General features: G+C 45.3%; 1 protein-coding gene across 1 annotated transcript in view; it reads right to left on the reverse strand.

The window, feature by feature from the left end:
- Positions 1-19,781, reverse strand: part of TMEM214 (transmembrane protein 214) — a 279,147-nt gene that overhangs the window by 121,860 nt on the left and 137,506 nt on the right. Inside the window, exon 12 of the mRNA XM_069233624.1 lies at positions 6,296-6,409. Within this exon, the coding sequence (XP_069089725.1) occupies positions 6,296-6,409 (114 nt within the window). The remainder of the gene's footprint in view (positions 1-6,295; positions 6,410-19,781) is intronic.

Genomic DNA, 19,781 nt, shown 5'->3' on the forward strand with positions numbered 1-19,781 from the left:
AAATAAAAAATCATCCTCTATAGGATCGGAATGCAGTTGGACATTGTGGAATTCTGCAGCCCTAGCCACCAGTTGCGAGTATGAGGTACTGTCCTCTGGCGGTGACGGCTTTGTGGGGTATGAATCGGGATCATTGTCCGGCACTGGGGTGTCATATAGGTCCCAAGCGTCTTGATCCGGATTATCTTGACTTATGGTAGTTTGCGCTGGTGAGTGCATTTGTGGCGGTGTTTGTGCCGGCGATGCCTGTTGTGGTGGAGAGGGCGGAGGCGTGACTTTTTTAACCACTTTGGCTTGTGGTTGTGCGTCATCCTTAAGAAGTCCGATCCTTCTTTTCCTTATTATTGGGGGAAGGGTTGATATCTTCCCTGTGTCTTGCTGGATGTACAGTCTCTTTTGTGTGTAGTCTGATTCTACACTTTGGAGCTCTTGTCCAAATCTGTGCATTTGGCCACTTATTCCTTGTTCCTCTGTGTAGGATGAAGGTGTGGAACTTTTCGGCGCCGAGAGAGAATCTTTTTTCGGCTTCGGCACCGACAGAATTTTTGTGGATTTCGCAGTGTGTCTCGGTGCCGAGGTTTTTCGGTGCCGGCATCTTGTTTTTGCCTCTCTGAGCCGCTATCTCGGCTCCGAGGTTGCTCCATGGCGGTCCCTCGACCGGAGTCGGGTGTCTTCGCTATGGGCGTGCCCTTTTTCGGCGCCTTCGACGGGTCGCCGGTCTTATGGGTCGAGCCATGGCCTGTTGGCAGTGGCGTCCCCTGGGCTTTTGTCTTCTCGATGGTTTTAATTTTCGACGTCTTACTCACTGTTTGTTGCTGTTGTTCGACGTCGGAGTCTCCGGATTCTGATTCCGGAACCGAGAAAGTTTCCTCTTCGTCGTCGAAACGTTGTTTTGTTGGCGTGGACGCCATTTGTAGACGCCTGGCTCTTCGGTCCCGGAGTGTTTTTCTGGACCGGAAGGCTCGACAGGCCTCACAGGTATCCTCCTTGTGCTCGGGGGACAAGCACAAGTTACAGACCAAGTGCTGATCTGTATAAGGATACTTACTGTGACATTTTGGGCAGAAACAAAACGGGGTCCGTTCCATCGGCTTCGATGTCGCACGCGGTCGGGCCGACCAGGCCCCGATGGGGGAATCGAAGCTACCCCAAAGTCTTCCGATGATCGGTGTCGATGTACCTAACTATCCCGATACCGAACGGAACAATACCGACGCTTTCTTCCGAGATTCTGACTAACTTTCCGAACCGAAACACGGAGCGAAAAGGAATACGTCCGAACCCGACAGCGGAAAAAAACAATCTAAGATGGAGTCGACGCCCATGCGCAATGGAGCCGAAGAGGGAGGAGTCCTTCGGTCCCGTGACCAAAAAAGACTTCTTCGAAGAAAAACAACTTGTAATACTCCGAGCCCAACACCAGGCAGCGGACTGTGCTAAACATGTGTATCTGCAGCAACATATGCCATCGAACATAGTGTTTCTTAACCATGTGCAGACACGCCCATGTTGCAGCCCAACAGATGTCAAGGATACGCACTTCAAGCTAACAGTGGTTGCAGCTTTGGCTCTGGTGGAATGAGCAGCCAAGCCCTCCAGGGGTTACTTCACGCGCAATATGGAGCAGATCCTAATGCAGAGCACTATCCATTGTGAGATGGTCCGTTTCTGAACAGCCTTCCCTTTCTTTGTCCCAACAAACCCCCTGAAAAATTGATTGTCTCCCGGGGACTCTGGATCCGTCAATGTAGAACACGGGTACTCACAAACATTTTCCCAGGGGCCAAAAAGTTTGGTCTGTGATGTGCCCGAGGGCCGCATCTACAGGGAGTGCAGAATTATTAGGCAAATGAGTATTTTGACCACATCATCCTCTTTATGCATGTTGTCTTACTCCAAGCTGTATAGGCTCGAAAGCCTACTACCAATTAAGCATATTAGGTGATGTGCATCTCTATAATGAGAAGGGGTGTGGTCTAATGACATCAACACCCTATATCAGGTGTGCATAATTATTAGGCAACTTCCTTTCCTTTGGCAAAATGGGTCAAAAGAAGGACTTGACAGGCTCAGAAAAGTCAAAAATAGTGAGATATCTTGCAGAGGGATGCAGCACTCTTAAAATTGCAAAGCTTCTGAAGCGTGATCATCGAACAATCAAGCGTTTCATTCAAAATAGTCAACAGGGTCGCAAGAAGCGTGTGGAAAAACCAAGGCGCAAAATAACTGCCCATGAACTGAGAAAAGTCAAGCGTGCAGCTGCCACGATGCCACTTGCCACCAGTTTGGCCATATTTCAGAGCTGCAACATCACTGGAGTGCCCAAAAGCACAAGGTGTGCAATACTCAGAGACATGGCCAAGGTAAGAAAGGCTGAAAGACGACCACCACTGAACAAGACACACAAGCTGAAACGTCAAGACTGGGCCAAGAAATATCTCAAGACTGATTTTTCTAACGTTTTATGGACTGATGAAATGAGAGTGAGTCTTGATGGGCCAGATGGATGGGCCCGTGGCTGGATTGGTAAAGGGCAGAGAGCTCCAGTCCGACTCAGACGCCAGCAAGGTGGAGGTGGAGTACTGGTTTGGGCTGGTATCATCAAAGATGAGCTTGTGGGGCCTTTTCGGGTTGAGGATGGAGTCAAGCTCAACTCCCAGTCCTACTGCCAGTTCCTGGAAGACACCTTCTTCAAGCAGTGGTACAGGAAGAAGTCTGCATCCTTCAAGAAAAACATGATTTTCATGCAGGACAATGCTCCATCACACGCGTCCAAGTACTCCACAGCGTGGCTGGCAAGAAAGGGTATAAAAGAAGGAAATCTAATGACATGGCCTCCTTGTTCACCTGATCTGAACCCCATTGAGAACCTGTGGTCCATCATCAAATGTGAGATTTACAAGGAGGGAAAACAGTACACCTCTCTGAACAGTGTCTGGGAGGCTGTGGTTGCTGCTGCACGCAATGTTGATGGTGAACAGATCAAAACACTGACAGAATCCATGGATGGCAGGCTTTTGAGTGTCCTTGCAAAGAAAGGTGGCTATATTGGTCACTGATTTGTTTTTGTTTTGTTTCTGAATGTCAGAAATGTATATTTGTGAATGTTGAGATGTTATATTGGTTTCACTGGTAATAATAAATAATTGAAATGGGTATATATTTGTTTTTGGTTAAGTTGCCTAATAATTATGCACAGTAATAGTCACCTGCACACACAGATATCCCCCTAACATAGCTAAAACTAAAAACAAACTAAAAACTACTTCCAAAAATATTCAGCTTTGATATTAATGAGTTTTTTGGGTTCATTGAGAACATGGTTGTTGTTCAATAATAAAATTAATCCTCAAAAATACAACTTGCCTAATAATTCTGCACTCCCTGTATGCCAGCGGAATGGTGGTCGGGGGAGAGGGTTGGGAGGACTGGCGGTTAAGTATTGGTAGGCGAAGCAAATGATATACATCTAGTGGCTGAATTGAGCAATATGGAACTAGAAAACCTGTGATTATTCTTGGCTTCCCCACTTTTGCAAATTTTGTGATCCTAGGCAATTGCTTAATATTAGGTTCAGGGTCTGCATCGTACAAATCTGCTCCTGTGTTTGATTTAATAAACTATAATGCTGTTCATCTATAATAGTAACCCAGATCACTCAAAAAGTGCACATAACATCTGACTCGCTTGTTTAATTCACTATTGGCGTATTTGTCAGGGTAGAGGTGAAAATTTGTTTCTAAACACTTGTGTGAAAACTATCACATTAAATGAATACTTCTCAGTGTACTAATACAATAAATTATACTTCGGTGAAATGGACTGCATGTTAAATTAATACACTTTTTGAATTTTGAAGTGACTGTTATATTTTTACACTTTTGCTGCAAGATGTCTTTAAAAATGAACTTGCTTCTAAAGTGAAGCTCAGGACTCTCTGGTTACTTCCTTTCCTGACCACCAGTTAACCTTGAAATAAACAATTGTCTCTCTATTTACGATTGAGTGAACAGCAACCCTGTACTCCTGTTGCACAAGGGGCCGCATGTAAAGGTCAAGGGGGCCGCACTTTGAGTATCCATGATGTAGAACAACAATGTTCTTTTCCGGTTCAGTCGGTAGAGTGTCTTTCTCTTCTTTGGAAGGGTGAGGAGGATCAAGAAAAGTAGTCAAGATGATGATTTGCCCGACGTGAAATGGTGTCACCTATTTCAGAAGAAAAGAGGCAGGTGTTCTTAGAACACGTTTGTCTGGGAAGAAAGAGGTGTAAGGATGGTGCATAGAAATTGCTTACCGTCCTGGCTGATGTAATGGTTACTAGAAAAGGCAGATTCAGAAGTTAATAAGCAAAAAGGGCAATTGTGCAAGTGTTTGAAGGGTGAATACATAAGGAAGGTTAAAACTAGGTTCAGGTCCCACTGGGGCATGATGGAGGATTCTGAAGGAAACTTTTGCTGCATTACCTTGAGAAAATGAGTCACAACCGGTGACTTAAACAGGAAGGGTTGAACCGGCAACCACGAGAATGCCGACATGCCTGACAGATGCCCAGAGCAAAGCCTACCCAGGCCAAAGAGAGAACAAACAACACTTCAGATAAGAGTGCATTAAGGAGATCCTCCTGTCTAGATGCAGACCAAGCCACAAATCTGTCCCAACGACAGGCATATCCAGTCTTGGTTGAAGAATGACATCACAGACGCCAGGAAGGAGTCCAAAAACTGCCAAATGTCACTGTGCAATTCCCAGGCATCAAGGCAGAGTCTGTGTAGGTTCAGGTGCAGGACCCTGCCCTGTTGCTGCAAAAGTAGATCCTCCCAAAGGGGCAGCCGGACAGGAGCACTAATGCTTAGGAGTTCTGGATACCTTACTCTCCGTGCCCAACCTGTAACACTAAGAATAACTTGGGCCCGGTCGTCACCGATCTTCTTGAGAAATCTGGGCAGTAGTCGTATCGGTGGAAAGACAAAGGAGACTGAGCTCCACCTGAGAGAAAGGTGTCCCCTGGTGAGAGTTGCCTTGGAAACTGCAGCGTGCAGAAGTGCTGACATTCCACATTCTAGCGGGTGGCGTACCAATCTAACCATGGTTCTCCCCAATCTCAGTAAAGACCTCGCACCACCTCCATTTGGAGACGCCATTCGTGGTCATGTAGGCATCGTCGGCTGAGTTCTTCTGCTCTGGTGTTCAGAGAACCCACCGGATGGTGAACCACCAGGGAAATGCCCTGGCTCGTGAGCCATGTCCACGACCCCATCCTGTCCTGTTCATTGAAATACCATATGGCTGTGGTGTTTTCTGAAAACCTGAACTAGCCTCCCCTTGATGGAAAGAAGAAAGGCTTTCGATGCCAGTCAGGTCACATTCAACTCCAGCAAGCTGATGTGGAGCAGAGACTGCCAGAAACCAGAGCACTCTTATTTCCACTTCTCCCAGATGGTCACCCTAGCCTATAAGTGACACACGTATCGCTACAGTCAGCTCTAGTTGGGGAAAGGAGGGGGTCTGCAGCTGACCCCCAATCATGGTTCGTTAGCCACCACTCTAGGTTTTTTGCAGTTCCCTCCTATATCTGGACCACGTCAGAGAGATTCCCTTAATGCTGTGCCCAATGGGACTTCAGGTCCCACAGCAGAGCCCACAAAATGTCAGTGGGCATGTATTAGCAGCAGGATGCACGGAGTCAAGAGGTTCAGCAGCCTCACCGTCAGTCTCATCGAAATCAAGGATAAAGGCTGAAGCATCTGTCTGATGCCTGGGGATTATTCTAAAGGTAAGTAGTCTGCTGATAGAATCTTTATCAGATTAATGAGTATTTAACAGAGATTTTTCTTTAATATATTTTGAAAGTTGTGTATTGACCCATCGCTCGATGATTTTACCGATAACTGTTAGAAGGGAAATAGGTGGTAGCTAGATAAAATAGTTGGATCCGCAGTAAAAAAAAAAAAAAGTCAGTACTGGAATAAAGAGCTGTTTTGCAAAAAAATAGAACGTTGCTAGAGAACAGAGAGATGGTATTCATAATTTTTTGCAGTTCAGGGGTCAAGTAGAGAGCGAAAAGAAAAAAAAAAAAAGTGACTTTGGAAATTATAGTGTAATGGCTCACGGGAGTGAATGACAATTAGAGCAGGTGTAAGGATCAAGACAGCTACGCTGGTATGGAGGCATAGGGCTGAGCCAACAGTTCTGTAAACCTTTCTTCACCTCTATCCAAACTTGCAGCTCGCTCCTAGATCATTACAAAAATTACATCATGAAACCTTAGACACTACATTCTTCTTTGAAAACATACCTTGCAGGCAGCATCACAAACACTCATGTCCTCAACGTTATATGTTCCTTTTGAGGACAATTCTTCATTAGTGACTTTAAAAGAATGAACTGTTTCTTGCAAAGATTTTCTCATCTAGAAGAAGAAAATATAAGTGGGTTACAGTTCAGTCAAGTAAATGCCATTAAGAACTATAATTTATAGTGTGCTTCATGACTAAGCAAAAAAAGATGTATTCTTTCCAAATACGACAGTAGTGACATGTTAAGTTAAATTTCATATACAGAGTGCAAAATATGCCAAATTGTCTTAATGCTACATAATAATACATAACAAGATAATGAAGCAAGGCATTCTAGAGGGTAAAAGGCCAGGTCTTTAGGAGTTTCTAGAATCCAGTTACTTAGGTTACCTTCAAATAGGTACCTGGCGCAAGATTGGATTTGGATTATTATTATTATTTTTTTTTTTTACAGCAGTGCTCTTATTTGCCAATAGGTAGTGGTGTGTGGGTTCATTCTAGCTCCATACCTCTCCAGAAGTGACAGAGCGAAGCCACATACAAGAGCCACCACTGTGCGTTGACAGTTACTAATCTTTCACCTTTCCACACCATCAGATGTGGAGCATGAACAATTCTTGGTTACAATCCAGTGAGTACTAACTTAGGAATTTTTTTAGATGTTTTCGAAAATGGCCACTCCACAGGCGGGAGGCCAGTTAGGAAAATGTGGTTGGACAGAGTATCAACCAGAAAGACTTACAGAAGATACGTTTTTCTTCTGATGGATACTTTAAACTGCAGTTTACTCGCCTTAAAGAGATACCAAAGAAGTCCCTCCCTCAGGTGAAGGGTCTCTGGGCTGGCTTCAGAACAAAACTTTTGCAAGACAGAGTAGGCAAAATGTTCCTCCTACTGGACCAAGTCTGCCAAGGCATCACAACCCACACCGCAGCCAGACAGATGGCAAGGACAGGCACTCTGTGCCCCAACACACAGGTTGGATCATTAGCCCTGGTGTAATCAACTACTAGACCTACCAAGGCTGCTTGCAGGGTAGCACATTGCAGATCTCAATGGAAAACTCTATCCAACTCGACATCCTCCTCTTATGCACTGCTTTCCTCTTCTTTGCACCAGAGAACCCCAGAAATAGCTGATCATCAACCCAATGGTCTCTTGTACGATCAATATAAAAGAGTAAAACCCTAACGAGTTTTAATAGATTGAGGCTCTCTTCCTCTTTCGAGGGATGAGAGCCAGCAAAGAGCATTGGCAGAGTGATGATTAACCAACATGGAAGGGAACCATGACTTGACAAGAAGGCTGCCGAAGTCCTCAGCACAAACCTGTCCTGTATTAACGTGATGGAGGGTGGCTGCACTGAAAGTGCCTGAAGTTCATTCACAATATGGACTGGTGTAACTGCAAAAGGGAACACTGTCTACCAAGTCAGAACAAAAAGTGTGCAGCTATGCATCGTTGCAAAGGACAAATGCACGAGAAATGTCAAGATCAACATAGGACACCCTATGACACCACACACTGCGTGGAAGGAAACATGCAAAACCTTGAACAAGGGTGGTTGACCTGGCAAATGCAGAAAGTGCCAACACAATGTTTAAAAGTGGCCACGCAAAGCCATGGTGTACTAAAAACAAAAACAAAAGGACACTAGACAGTTTCACCTGTAAGAGAAAACTGATGGAACACCACAGCAGGTCACACATTTATCCAGGCTGCCTGAGTAAATGGATTTTGTATAAGGGAGTCTCTGGCAGCAAGAATTACATTCACCACTTAAGGTGGCAGATCAAAGGCAGTCAACAGCCACCTCTCAATTGCCATGCATGCAGGTGTAGACTGAGTAGATTTGGGTGGAGGACTCTTGCCTCTTGTTGAAGCCCACGAGAAGTGAAAGTCTCATTGAAGGAAAAAATGTTCATGTCCAGGAGTTACGGGTACCACACTGATCTGGCACAATCCAAAGCTACAAAGACGACCTGAACCTGTCTGCTCTTGATGTTCTTCATAACTTGGGACAGGAAAGGCAGAGAAGGAAAGGTGTAACAGAATCTTGTGTTTCATCCAAGCATGAAATCATCTCATAATTAGTGTTTTTACAGAAACTCCAATTAGCAAAATTGTTGACACTGCCCGTTCAATGGCAGCAAAAATATCTAGCTAAGATTCTCCCCACTGTTGGAAGCCAGCTGATGCCACCTTAGGATGCAGATACCACTTGTGATCTACCAGATGCAGTCTTTTATCTGCTATGGCATTCAGGGAGCCAGGTAAGTGATTCTTGATCAAGAAAATGCCCGGACGATTCAACTACTTCCAGCGATGAAGTCTCCTGGCACAGGACTCATGAACCCACTCCACCCTGCTTTTTGATGTACCGCATGGAGGCAGTGATGTATGTGAGAACCTAGTCTCTCCTTGATGGACAAGAGTAAGGCCTTCACACATAGCCTAACTGCCCACAGAATCATTAGAATGATGTGGAACTGGTACTCCAACATACATCTAACTCCTCTCTTCTCCTCCTCTTCCAGATAACCAGTCCAGCAGGGACACTACCACCACCACACTGGTTCTAGATGGGGAAGGGAGAGGGACCTGCTGATAGATCACTAACGTCCCAACATCCACCATTGCAAACCAAAAAACAAGTCCTCTGAAACCAGGATGGTGTCGGAAAAGTTGCTGTGATGCTGGGTACCCTGGAACTTCACATTCCATCTTAGAGCATGCAAGAGGCATCTGGCATAGGCGGATGCAGAAGGCCAAGAGGCTAACAAGCTGCTCTCACTGTGGTCCAGGGCTGAGCCTGAAACATTGGTATAATAGCTTGAATGGCCTGGATGTTTTCATGTAGCGGAAAAGTGCTGAACTCCACTGTATCCGAAATCGCCCCAATAAATAGAAGCCTGGTGTAACTGTCTCATTATAGTGAACCCCAACAATGTCAAGAGATATGTCGTCATCTAGAGGTGGTCAACGAATGACTGAGATGAGCCTGTCTGGAGCAGCCAGATATACAGGTACAGGAATACAGGTACCCTTGACCTAATAGGATGGGCAGTGACCATCACCATCACTTTTGTGGACAACTGAGAGATGCTGGTGAGACCGAAGGAAAGCACTGCAAACTGAAAACGCTCCAGACCCACAGTGAAGCACATAACAGTGGGGCTTCAAGACAGGTAAAGAAAACACACATCCTGCAAGTCTAAGGATACCATCCAGTTACTCGCATCCAGAGAAGACCAAATCTGGGCCAGCATAAGCATTCTGAATTTGATTTCAGTACCCTCTTGATGGCACCCTTGGAGAGCAAGAAGTGCCTCGCCCCCCAAAGACCAGGATGGAAAGATGCTTCTCCAAAATTCATTCTGGTATGGAACGAATAGTGGGAAGGGAGGGGAAGAGAGGCCATTTTCAACAATATGCAATGTCTATCTGTCAAACATGATGGACCGCCAACATTGTTCACTGCAATGTTGGGCATGGGCTACTAAAGGTAAAATTAAGCAAGGCACTAAAGGTAAACCAAAGTTAATGGCCGTTGTAGCAGAGAAGAGGAAGTTGGAAAAATTGTACCAATGCTAGCCTGCAATTTGGCTGTTGGATACAGATATGTGGCTCTGAAAGGACTGGCTGTCTGTTGTATAGATGGCAAATAACGCTGGCTTGGTCTAAATACAACCCTTTGGAGTAGCCCATTCATTTCCAAAACTAATATGGACATTTTTGGGAGGGGTCAACAGGCTCAAGGAATGCACTGTAGCTCTCTTGTCTTTAAAACATTCCAACAAGGAATCTGCTTCCTCTGAGAAGATGAGGGGCCAGTCAAAGGGTAAATGCATTAGGGTTGCCTGTTCATCACCTGAGAATTCAGTGGATTTCATTTCAGTGTGTCTACAAAGGACAACACTGCTATAGACGTCCAAGAAATCCATGGTATCTAAGCCTACGTGGATAACTTATGTGGCTATGTCCTGCCCACCAGATATCCTCTAAGACAAGTAGACTCTAAGATCTTCCGGGATCACCAGCAATATCTTGCTGCCTATGTTTACTAAAAATACATGTGTGTAGCAGCCAGCAGGCAGAGGTACAAGCTATGCACGTAGGTTTGTGAGCAGCATTTTGTATTAAGTTTTGTAACACTACAAAATGCAGTATGTGAATAGCCTCCTACATGAATGGGGAATGAGAACCAACACAGGCCAGGCCGGGCCCTGTAAAAACAACCATAATGTAATTAGGGGTAAACTCTGTTTATGACGCGGTCACACATCAGCACAACCCCCTAACAGAAAATTGTTGCGCAACATCTTAAGATGACTTAATAAAGCCTTAGGAAGCTATAGGCAGCACCTGGCACAGGTGTTCGGGAGCAAGGTGCTAATAAATTCTGTATACAGCTCATTCAAGCAAGGCCCATTTCTAAAAAGAGGAGCCTAAAACCAAGAGGTGATGGTGGTTTCTCAGGCAATCGTCACTACTCCAAAGGAATAATAGACGTGGCAAAACAAAACATTGCTGAAGTTGTTTAGAAGTATCTTGGGATCGGATGTGGAGTTGATAGGATGAGAGATGAGATCAAGCATTAGGTTTTCTATGGAGAAGTCCTTGAAGGATTTGGTGTTCTCTTTTGTGTTGACCTTGGTGTGTGGGTAGCACACTGAGCATAGAGATAGGTCTGTCAAAGTGGTTGTCCCATGATGTTGAGATGTCAAGGTCGAAGATGAAGCCTTTGGAGCGTGTTGGTAGTGTGACATGCCATACTATGTTGAGTGTCTCGAGGAAGTTGATGAGGTTGTCTCTTGTTTTGTTTGATCCTGTATTGCCTTTGAGGTTGAAGTCACCCAAAGGAAGGGTGTGGGCATGTTGGATGAATAAGGTGGTGAGGAGATCTGAAAATTCATCAATTAAGTCCTTGTTCTGCCTAGGAGGCCTATAGACGAGATGGAAAGTGGTCGGAGTTGCAGACAGACAGAAAAGGCATGCCAACTGCTAAATGGAGTGGTGTAGTACTTGCTTGTCTAGGGTGCAGGACCAGGAGGACTTATGGATGACAAGATCTCCTCCACTTTCTTATGTGTGAGGTCAACATAATTAATGAAGTAGCTCGTGGAAGAGGGATGTCCAGGATGTGCAAAAGTGTAGGCGTGAACCATGTTCCTGAGTGAAGGGGGTATCAAGCTTGTGAGAGATGATGAGGTTTGCGTTGTCTGATGAATGAAGTACTGAAAAGCGAGCCTTAATGAACATGTGTTACAATGTGTGTTCTGTAGTTTAAGGGTGTGTGGGAGGTAGTGGTCTGTGTACGAAGTTTCGCTGGGTTGTCTGCATCTAGGTTTGATTAAGGAGCCTGGCTGTATGAGGTGCTGCACATGATTTTATTTTAACTTTTAAGTTTCACTGAAACAGAAGTTCTAGCCCAGGGCCCTTTCTTGTCGTTAAAGGACCAAATATGAAATGCCCTTATCTGTGTCCACCCTTTGTGAGGCCCAGGGATGGGATACCATGAAGAGTTGATTGAAGTAGTGAGAAGCCAAGAAGGGATGAAGGGATGTGTGCATGGATGATAGAAAATGCAGTGGTGTCACTTTCTAAGGAGGTGGATAATGGGAAAATATGTGCTCTTACTTGGTTTCTTCTTTTAAATACTGTTTTCGCTGGAAAGCAGTGATATCACTTCCTGTGCGGATGGATAATGGGAAATTCAATGATGTCACTTCCTATGCAGATGGAATGGCCTGATCATAGGGATCTTTACTCAAGTCATAAATGAGGAGAATTACCTGGTGCATGCTAGGTCCAGGTAAGTACACAGCATGGAAGGAGAATGTAACTTACTAGTAGACATCTGTTTGTGGCATGCAGTGCTGTAGATTCACATGCTATGCATATGCTTGCTATCTAGTGTTGCATTCGGAACAGTACAACTTGTTTTTCTTCGAAGAAGCTCTTGGAGTCATGGAACGAATGACCACTCCTTATGTGCATTGAGGCCTTTGTTAGATTGTCTCTCTGCAGGAGAGAGTGTGAAGTAGTGAAAAGAGAGTAAAACAGAAAAGATGTCCATGCAGGGAGGGCACATGTGAATCTACAGCACTACATGCCACAAACAGATGTCTAACGGTAAGTCAATCAATCAATCAATATATTTATAGAGCGCACTATATACCCTTTAGGGTTTCAAGGCGCTGTTGGGGGGGTGGGGGATGAGCTGCTACTGGTCGAAGAGCCATGTCTTGAGGAGTCTTTTGAAGGCGAGTAGGTCGTGGGTCCGTCACAGGTTGGTTGGGAGAGTGTTCCATGTCTTGATGGCGAGGTAGGAGAAGGATCTGCCGCCAGATGTCTTTCGGTGGATGCGGGGGACGGTGGCAAGTGCGAGGTCTGCGGAGCGGAGCTGGCGGGTGGGAGTGTAGAAGCTGAGTCTGTTGTTGAGGTAAGCAGGTCCGGTGTTGTGGAGTGCTTTGTGTGCGTGGGTGAGGAGCTTGAAAGTGATCATCTTGTCAACGGGGAGCCAGTGGGGGGGTCTTTCAGGTAGGGTGTGATGTGGTTGCGGCAGGGTATGTTGAGAATCAGTCGGGCGGAGGCGTTTTGGATGCGTTGGAGGCGCCGCAGGTGTTTTGTTGGGATGCCTGTGTAGAGTGTGTTGCCGTAGTCTAGCCTGCTGCTGACGAGGGCCTGTGTCACTGTTTTTCTTGTGTCTGTTGGGATCCACTTGTAGATTCTGCAGAGCATGCGGAGAGTGTTGTAGCAGGAGGAGGAGACTGCGTTGACCTGTTTTGACATGGAGAGGGAGGAGTCGAGGATGAAGCCCAGATTGCATGCATGGTCGGTGTTGGTGGGGTTCCTAGAGATGTTGGCCACCAGGAGTCGTCCCAGGCGGAGGTGTTGGGTCCGAGGATGAAGACCTCCGTCTTGTCCAAGTTCAGTTTCAGGCGGCTGTTTCTCATCCATTCGGCAACAGCCTGCATTCCCTCGTGGAGGTTGGACTTGGCGGTGTGCAGGTCGTTGGTGAGGGAGAGGATGAGCTGGGTGTCGTCGGCGTAGGAGATGATGTTGAGGTTGTATTGGCGGGCTACTTGAGCGAGGGGTGCCATGTAGATGTTGAATAATGTTGGGCTGAGGGATGAGCCCTGTGGGACGTCGCAGATGATTTTGGTGGCTTTGGAGCGGAAGGGAGGGAGGCGGACTCTCTGGGTTCTGTCGGAGAGGAAGGATGTAGTCCACTCGAGGGCCTTCTCTTGTATTCGGGCTTCGAAGAGGCGGGTTCTCAGAGTGTGATGGCATACCGTGTCGAAGGCGGCTGATAGGTCCAGGAGGATGAGGGCTGATGTTTCGCCGTTGTCCATTTGGCATCTGTGGCGGCGAGGAGCGCGGTTTCGGTGCTGTGGTTTTGTCGGAAGCCGGACTGGGAGGGGTCCAGGATGTCGTTTTCGAGGAGGCGAGTCAGTTGTGCGTTGACGATTTTATCGATGGCCTTCGCAGGGAACGGGAGTAGGGAGATGGGTCGGAAGTTCTTAAGGTCCTAGGGGTCTGCTTTGGGCTTCTTAAGGAGGGCGTTGATTTCGGCGTGTTTCCAGCTTTCCGGGAATGTTGCTGTTTCGAACAAGATGTTGACGACCTTCCGTAGTTTGGGAGCGATGACTGCGTCTGCTTTGTTGTACACGTGGTGGGGGCATGGGTCTGACGGTGAAGTAACATTTTCTGTTCGAGGACATGTCTGGCTGTAGAGACACATGCTATGCATAGATTGTAAAGCATTCCCTCAGTCAAGCGGTGGCTAGCGTGCGGGAGTTGCACTTGTTTGAAAGAGTGTTTTTAGTAATCCCTGTCCAACATTTGCCTGTTGACGTGCAAGTACATCTATACAATAATGTTTTGTAAAGTAATGGGGTGTAGACCATGTAGATCCTTTACAAATATCTGCTACAGTTCTGTTACCTAAAAATGCCATAGATGCACCTTTCTTCCTAGTGGAGTGCACTCTAGATGGTGTAGGTAAGTGTTGTTTGGCTTTATCATAGCAAATCTGAATACACTTGACTATCCATCAAGCTATATTTGCTTTAGATATAGGCACTCCTTTATGGGGCATTAAAAAAGACACAAAAAGTTATTTTGTTTTTCTAAACTCTTTAGTTCTATTTAGCAAAGCAGTATGCTGTGTGTTTCGAAGATATACAGCTATAGCTTCTAAATTAAGGCAAATGGATGTGTAAGCAAGATTAGCTTTTTGTAAATGCAGTAAGAAAGACAATTTCTTGAACCGTTGGTTTGAGAGAGTCAATGTTTTTTGGTTGGCAATAGCAAACAAAACGTTTCCATTTTGCCGCATAACATTGTGTAGTTGTGGGTCTACGTGCTTCTTTAAGAATATTCATACATTCCTGAGGTAGATGTAAATACCCACATTCTATGACCTTAGGAGCCATATTACGAGGTTGAGAGATTTGGGGTCTGGGTGTCTTATGTGTCGTTGATTTTGAGTTAGGTCAGTTGGGGCGCTTCTGATGTGGAACTACTAGGAGATCCAGAAGTGTTGTGAACCATGGCTGTTGGGCCCATGTAGGAGCTACCAGATTCATGGTGAGGGAAGATTGTATGAGCTTCCGAACTAGAAAAGGAATGGGTGGGAGTGGGGGAAAAGGGTAAGCAAGTATTACTGATCAACTCATCCACAGAGCATTGCCTTTGGACTGAGGGTGAGGATACCTGGAGGCGAAGTTTCAGCATTTTGAGGTGTGGCAAACAGGTCTATTTCAGGTGTTTCCCACTTTAGAAAGTACTGGTGAAGGACCTGTGGGTGGAGTTCCCATTCGTGGACTTGTTGCTGCATCCTGCTGAGCAGGTCTGCAAATTGTCTGTCCCTGGGAGATATTGTGCCACTATGTGAATGTGGTGATGAATTGCCCATTTCCATATTGCTTGTGCAAGACAGGCTAGTTGAGGGAATTGTGTAGCCCTGTTTTTGAAGATAGTACATGGCAGTCATGTTGTCTGTATGTGCCAACACAACCTTATGTTGCAAGTGTGGAAGGAACACTTTCATTGCCAAGAAGACTGCTTGCAGTTCCAGGTAACTGATGTGTAAGGACACTGTTGAGTGATGTTCCATAGCCCCTGGACTGAGGGTGTGGAGATGAGCTCCCCAACCGGTATGTGATGCATCTGTAGTGAGAATGATCTGAGGCACAGGGTCCAAAAAGAGCTGCACTTTCATAAGGTTTGTGGGATTCCACTAATGCAGAAAACAATGAGCTTGGAGGTCAAGCAACACTAGATCTTCGAGTTGACCCCATGTCTGAGACCATTGACGAAAGAGGCACTGTTCAAGGGGATGCATATTAAATCTTGAATGAGGTACGATGGCAATGCAGGCTGCCATCATCCCTAGTAGGTGCATAATAGTCCTTACTGTGTATCAATGGTTCTCTGTACATAGATCAATCATTGTTAGAAAGGCTTAAATACGGGCTCAGCTGAGAAACGCTATCCTAATTGTGTATTGAGAATCACGCTTCGATAGGGCTGTATCTGGAGGGGTTGACTATGTGATTTGAGGTAATTAAAAGTGAATCCTAGAGTGTGTAGGAGATTGATTGTGAGTTGAGTGTGATGTTGACATTGCTGGAAGGTATTGGCTTTGATGAGCCAGTCATTCAAGTAAGGGAAGACCTAAATGTGTTGTCTTCTGAGGTGTGCGGCCACTACCACAAGACATTTTGCAAATACTCTCTGAGCAGTTGTGACCCCTAAAAGTAAGACCTGGAATTGGTAATGTTTTCCTGCAACTACAAATCTGAGGTATTTGTGGTGTGCCAGATGAATGGGAATGTGAAAATAAGTGTACTTTAGGTCTAACGCGGTCATAAAATCACCCTGTTGGAGAAGGGGAATGACATCTTGAAGTGTGACCATATAGAAGAGTTCTGACAGGATGCAATGGTTTGAGGGTCTGAGATCTAAGACTGGTCTGAGAGAACAGTCTTTTTGGTTATTATGAAATACAGGTAATAACTCCTCTACCCTGGTGTTGTAATGGAACTGTTTCTATAGACCCTTTGAGAAAAAGAGTGTACTTCCTCTTTGAGAAGAGTGAAATGCTCTTGGGAAAGTCTGTGAGCACGAAGGGGTATGTTTGGTGGAGTGGAACCGAGCTCCAAACAATAACTGTTTTGGATAATTGAAAGTACCCATTTATCTGTGGTCGTTTGAGTCTATTGTGGGTAACAAATTGGTAGTTTGCCCCCTACAGGAGTGGTGTGTGGTGGTGGTAGAGGCATTCATTGTGGGTACAAATGTTGTAGTTTGCCCCCTACAGTAGTGTGTGGTGGTGGAGGCAGTCATTGTTTTGGTGGTGGATGAGGAGCCTCTAGATGTAGAAGGCTTTCCTTGGCCTTTGTTATTGTTCCCTCTATAGGAACCTCTATAATAACCTCTAGAATATGACAGAGAGGTGGGCTTTGTATGTAAGACTTGTCTGTAAAGGATGACCGAAAGCCTCTTGAGAACCCTGGGTTACCAAAATTACCCCAGTGTGTGCTGGCTTGGAGTGCACCCTAGCTTTGGCAGTTTGATTATCCTTGTTAAGTTTTTCAAGTATGGTATCAACTTGTGGGCCAAATAAGTGCTCTTTATCAAAGGGCATGTTCAACACTGCCTGCTGTACTTCTGGTTTAAAGCCTGAGCACTTGAGCAAGGCATGTTGTCTTATGATGACGCTGGTATTAACACTGCGCGCTGCTGAATCAGCAGCATCTAGCGCACATCAATGAAAATGTCACTTACCCAGTGTACATCTGTTCGTGGCATCAGTCGCAGTAGATTCGCATGTTCTGCAATAGCTCGCCATCTGGTGTTGGGCCGGAGTGTTACAAGTTGTTTTTCTTCGAAGAAGTCTTTCGAGTCACGGGACCGAGTGACTCCTCCTTTTGTCTCCATTGCGCATGGGCGTCGACTCCATCTTCGATTGTTTTTCCCCGCAGAGGGTGAGGTAGGAGTTGAATTGTAGTAATAGTGCCCATGCAATGGAGTGACTAAGTATGCACCTATTTAAGGTTGAGATGATACATATATAAATAATTGAAGGTAACTTCCAAACTGCTACAGGCTCCCGGGGAGGCGGGTGGGCACATGCGAATCTACTGCGACTGATGCCACGAACAGATGTACACTGGGTAAGTGACATTTTCAGTTCGATGGCATCTGTCGCTGTAGATACGCATGTTCTGCATAGACTAGTAAGCAGTTATTTCCCCAAAAGCGGTGGATCAGCCTGTAGGAGTGGAAGTAGTTTGAAATAATGTCCTTAATACGGCTTGACCTACTGTGGCTTGTTGTGCGGATAACACGTCTACACAGTAGTGCTTGGTGAATGTGTGAGGCGTAGACCATGTGGCTGCCTTACATATTTCTTGCATTGGGATGTTTCCTAGAAAGGCCATGGTAGCACCTTTCTTTCTGGTTGAGTGTGCCCTTGGTGTAATGGGCAGCTGTCGTTTAGCTTTAAGGTAGCAGATTTGGATGCATTTAACTATCCATCTGGCTATACCTTGTTTTGAAATTGGGTTTCCTGCATGAGGTTTTTGAAATGCAATAAAGAGTTGTTTAGTCTTTCTGATGTTCTTTGTTCTGTCAATGTAATACATCAATGCTCTTTTGACATCTAATGTATGTAGTGCCCTTTCAGCTACGGTATCTGGCTGTGGAAAGAACACTGGAAGTTCCACTGTTTGATTTAGATGGAACGGTGAAATAATCTTTGGCAAAAATTTAGGATTGGTCCTTAGGACGACTTTATTTTTGTGTAGTTGTATAAAAGGTTCCTGTATAGTAAACGCCTGAATCTCGCTTACTCTTCTCAGGGAAGTAATGGCGATGAGAAATGCCACCTTCCAGGTTAGGAACTGTATATCGCAGGAGTGCATGGGTTCAAAAGGTGGACCCATAAGTCTAGTTAGGACAACATTTAGGTTCCATGAAGGAACAGGTAGTGTTCTTGGTGGTATAATTCTCCTAAGGCCCTCCATGAATGCTTTAATGACTGGTATTCTATATAGGGAAGTTGAATAGGTAGTCTGCAGGTATGCAGATATTGCTGCAAGGTGAATCTTAATGGAAGAGAAAGCTAGGTTAGATTTTTGTAAGTGAAGCAAGTAACCCACTACATGTTCTGGAGTTGTGTGTAATGGTTGTATTTGATTAATATGGCAGTAGCAAACAAACCTCTTCCATTTACTTGCATAGCAGTGCCTGGTGGATGGCCTTCTTGCTTGTTTTATGACTTCCATACATTCTTGGGTAAGTTGTAAGTGCCCGAATTCTAGGATTTCAGGAGCCAGATTGCTAGATTCAGCGATGCTGGATCTGGGTGTCTGATCTTTTGGTTGTGCTGTGTTAACAGATCTGGCCTGTTGGGCAATTTGATGCAGGGTACCACTGATAGGTCTAGCAGCGTTGTGTACCAGGGTTGCCTTGCCCAAGTTGGTGCTATCAATATGAGTTTGAGTTTGCTTTGACTGAGTTTGTTTACCAGGTAAGGAAGGAGAGGGAGAGGAGGAAAAGCGTAAGCAAATATCCCTGACCAGTTCATCCATAGGGCATTGCCTTGGGATTGTTTGTGTGGGTACCTGGATGCGAAGTTTTGGCATTTTGCGTTCTCCCTTGTCGCAAACAAGTCTATCTGAGGTGTTCCCCAGAGTTTGAAATAAGTGTTCAGAATTTGGGGGTGAATTTCCCATTCGTGGACCTGTTGGTGATCTCGAGAGAGATTGTCTGCGAGTTGATTTTGTATCCCTGGTATAAACTGTGCAATTAGGCGAATTTGGTTGTGAATTGCCCAATGCCAAATTTTTTGTGCTAGCAGGCTTAACTGCGTGGAGTGCGTCCCTCCCTGCTTGTTTAGATAATACATTGTTGTCATGTTGTCTGTTTTGACGAGAATGTATTTATGAACTATTATTGGTTGGAAAGCTTTTAGTGCTTGAAAAACTGCTAGAAGTTCTAGGTGATTGATATACAGTTTTGTTTGATGTACGTTCCATTGTCCTTGTATGCTGTGTTGATCGAGGTGTGCTCCCCACCCTGTCATGGAAGCATCTGTTGTTATTACGTATTGTGGCACTGGGTCTTGGAAAGGCCGCCCCTTGTTTAAATTTATGTTGTTCCACCACAGAAGCGAGAGGTAAGTTTGGCGGTCTATTAACACCAGATCTAGAAGGTGACCCTGTGCTTGAGACCACTGTGATGCTAGGCATTGTTGTAAGGGCCTCATGTGCAGTCTTGCGTTTGGGACAATGGCTATGCATGATGACATCATGCCTAGGAGTTGTAATACCATCTTTGCCTGTATCTTTTGTGTTGGATACATGCGTTGTATGATGGTGTTGAAATTTAGAATTCTTTGTGGACTTGGAGTGGCTACTCCCTTTGATGTGTCTATTATGGCTCCCAGGTATTGTTGTACCTTGCGTGGCA

Source organism: Pleurodeles waltl, chromosome 5 (genome assembly GCF_031143425.1).
Source record: "Pleurodeles waltl isolate 20211129_DDA chromosome 5, aPleWal1.hap1.20221129, whole genome shotgun sequence".
NCBI lineage: Eukaryota > Metazoa > Chordata > Amphibia > Caudata > Salamandridae > Pleurodeles > Pleurodeles waltl.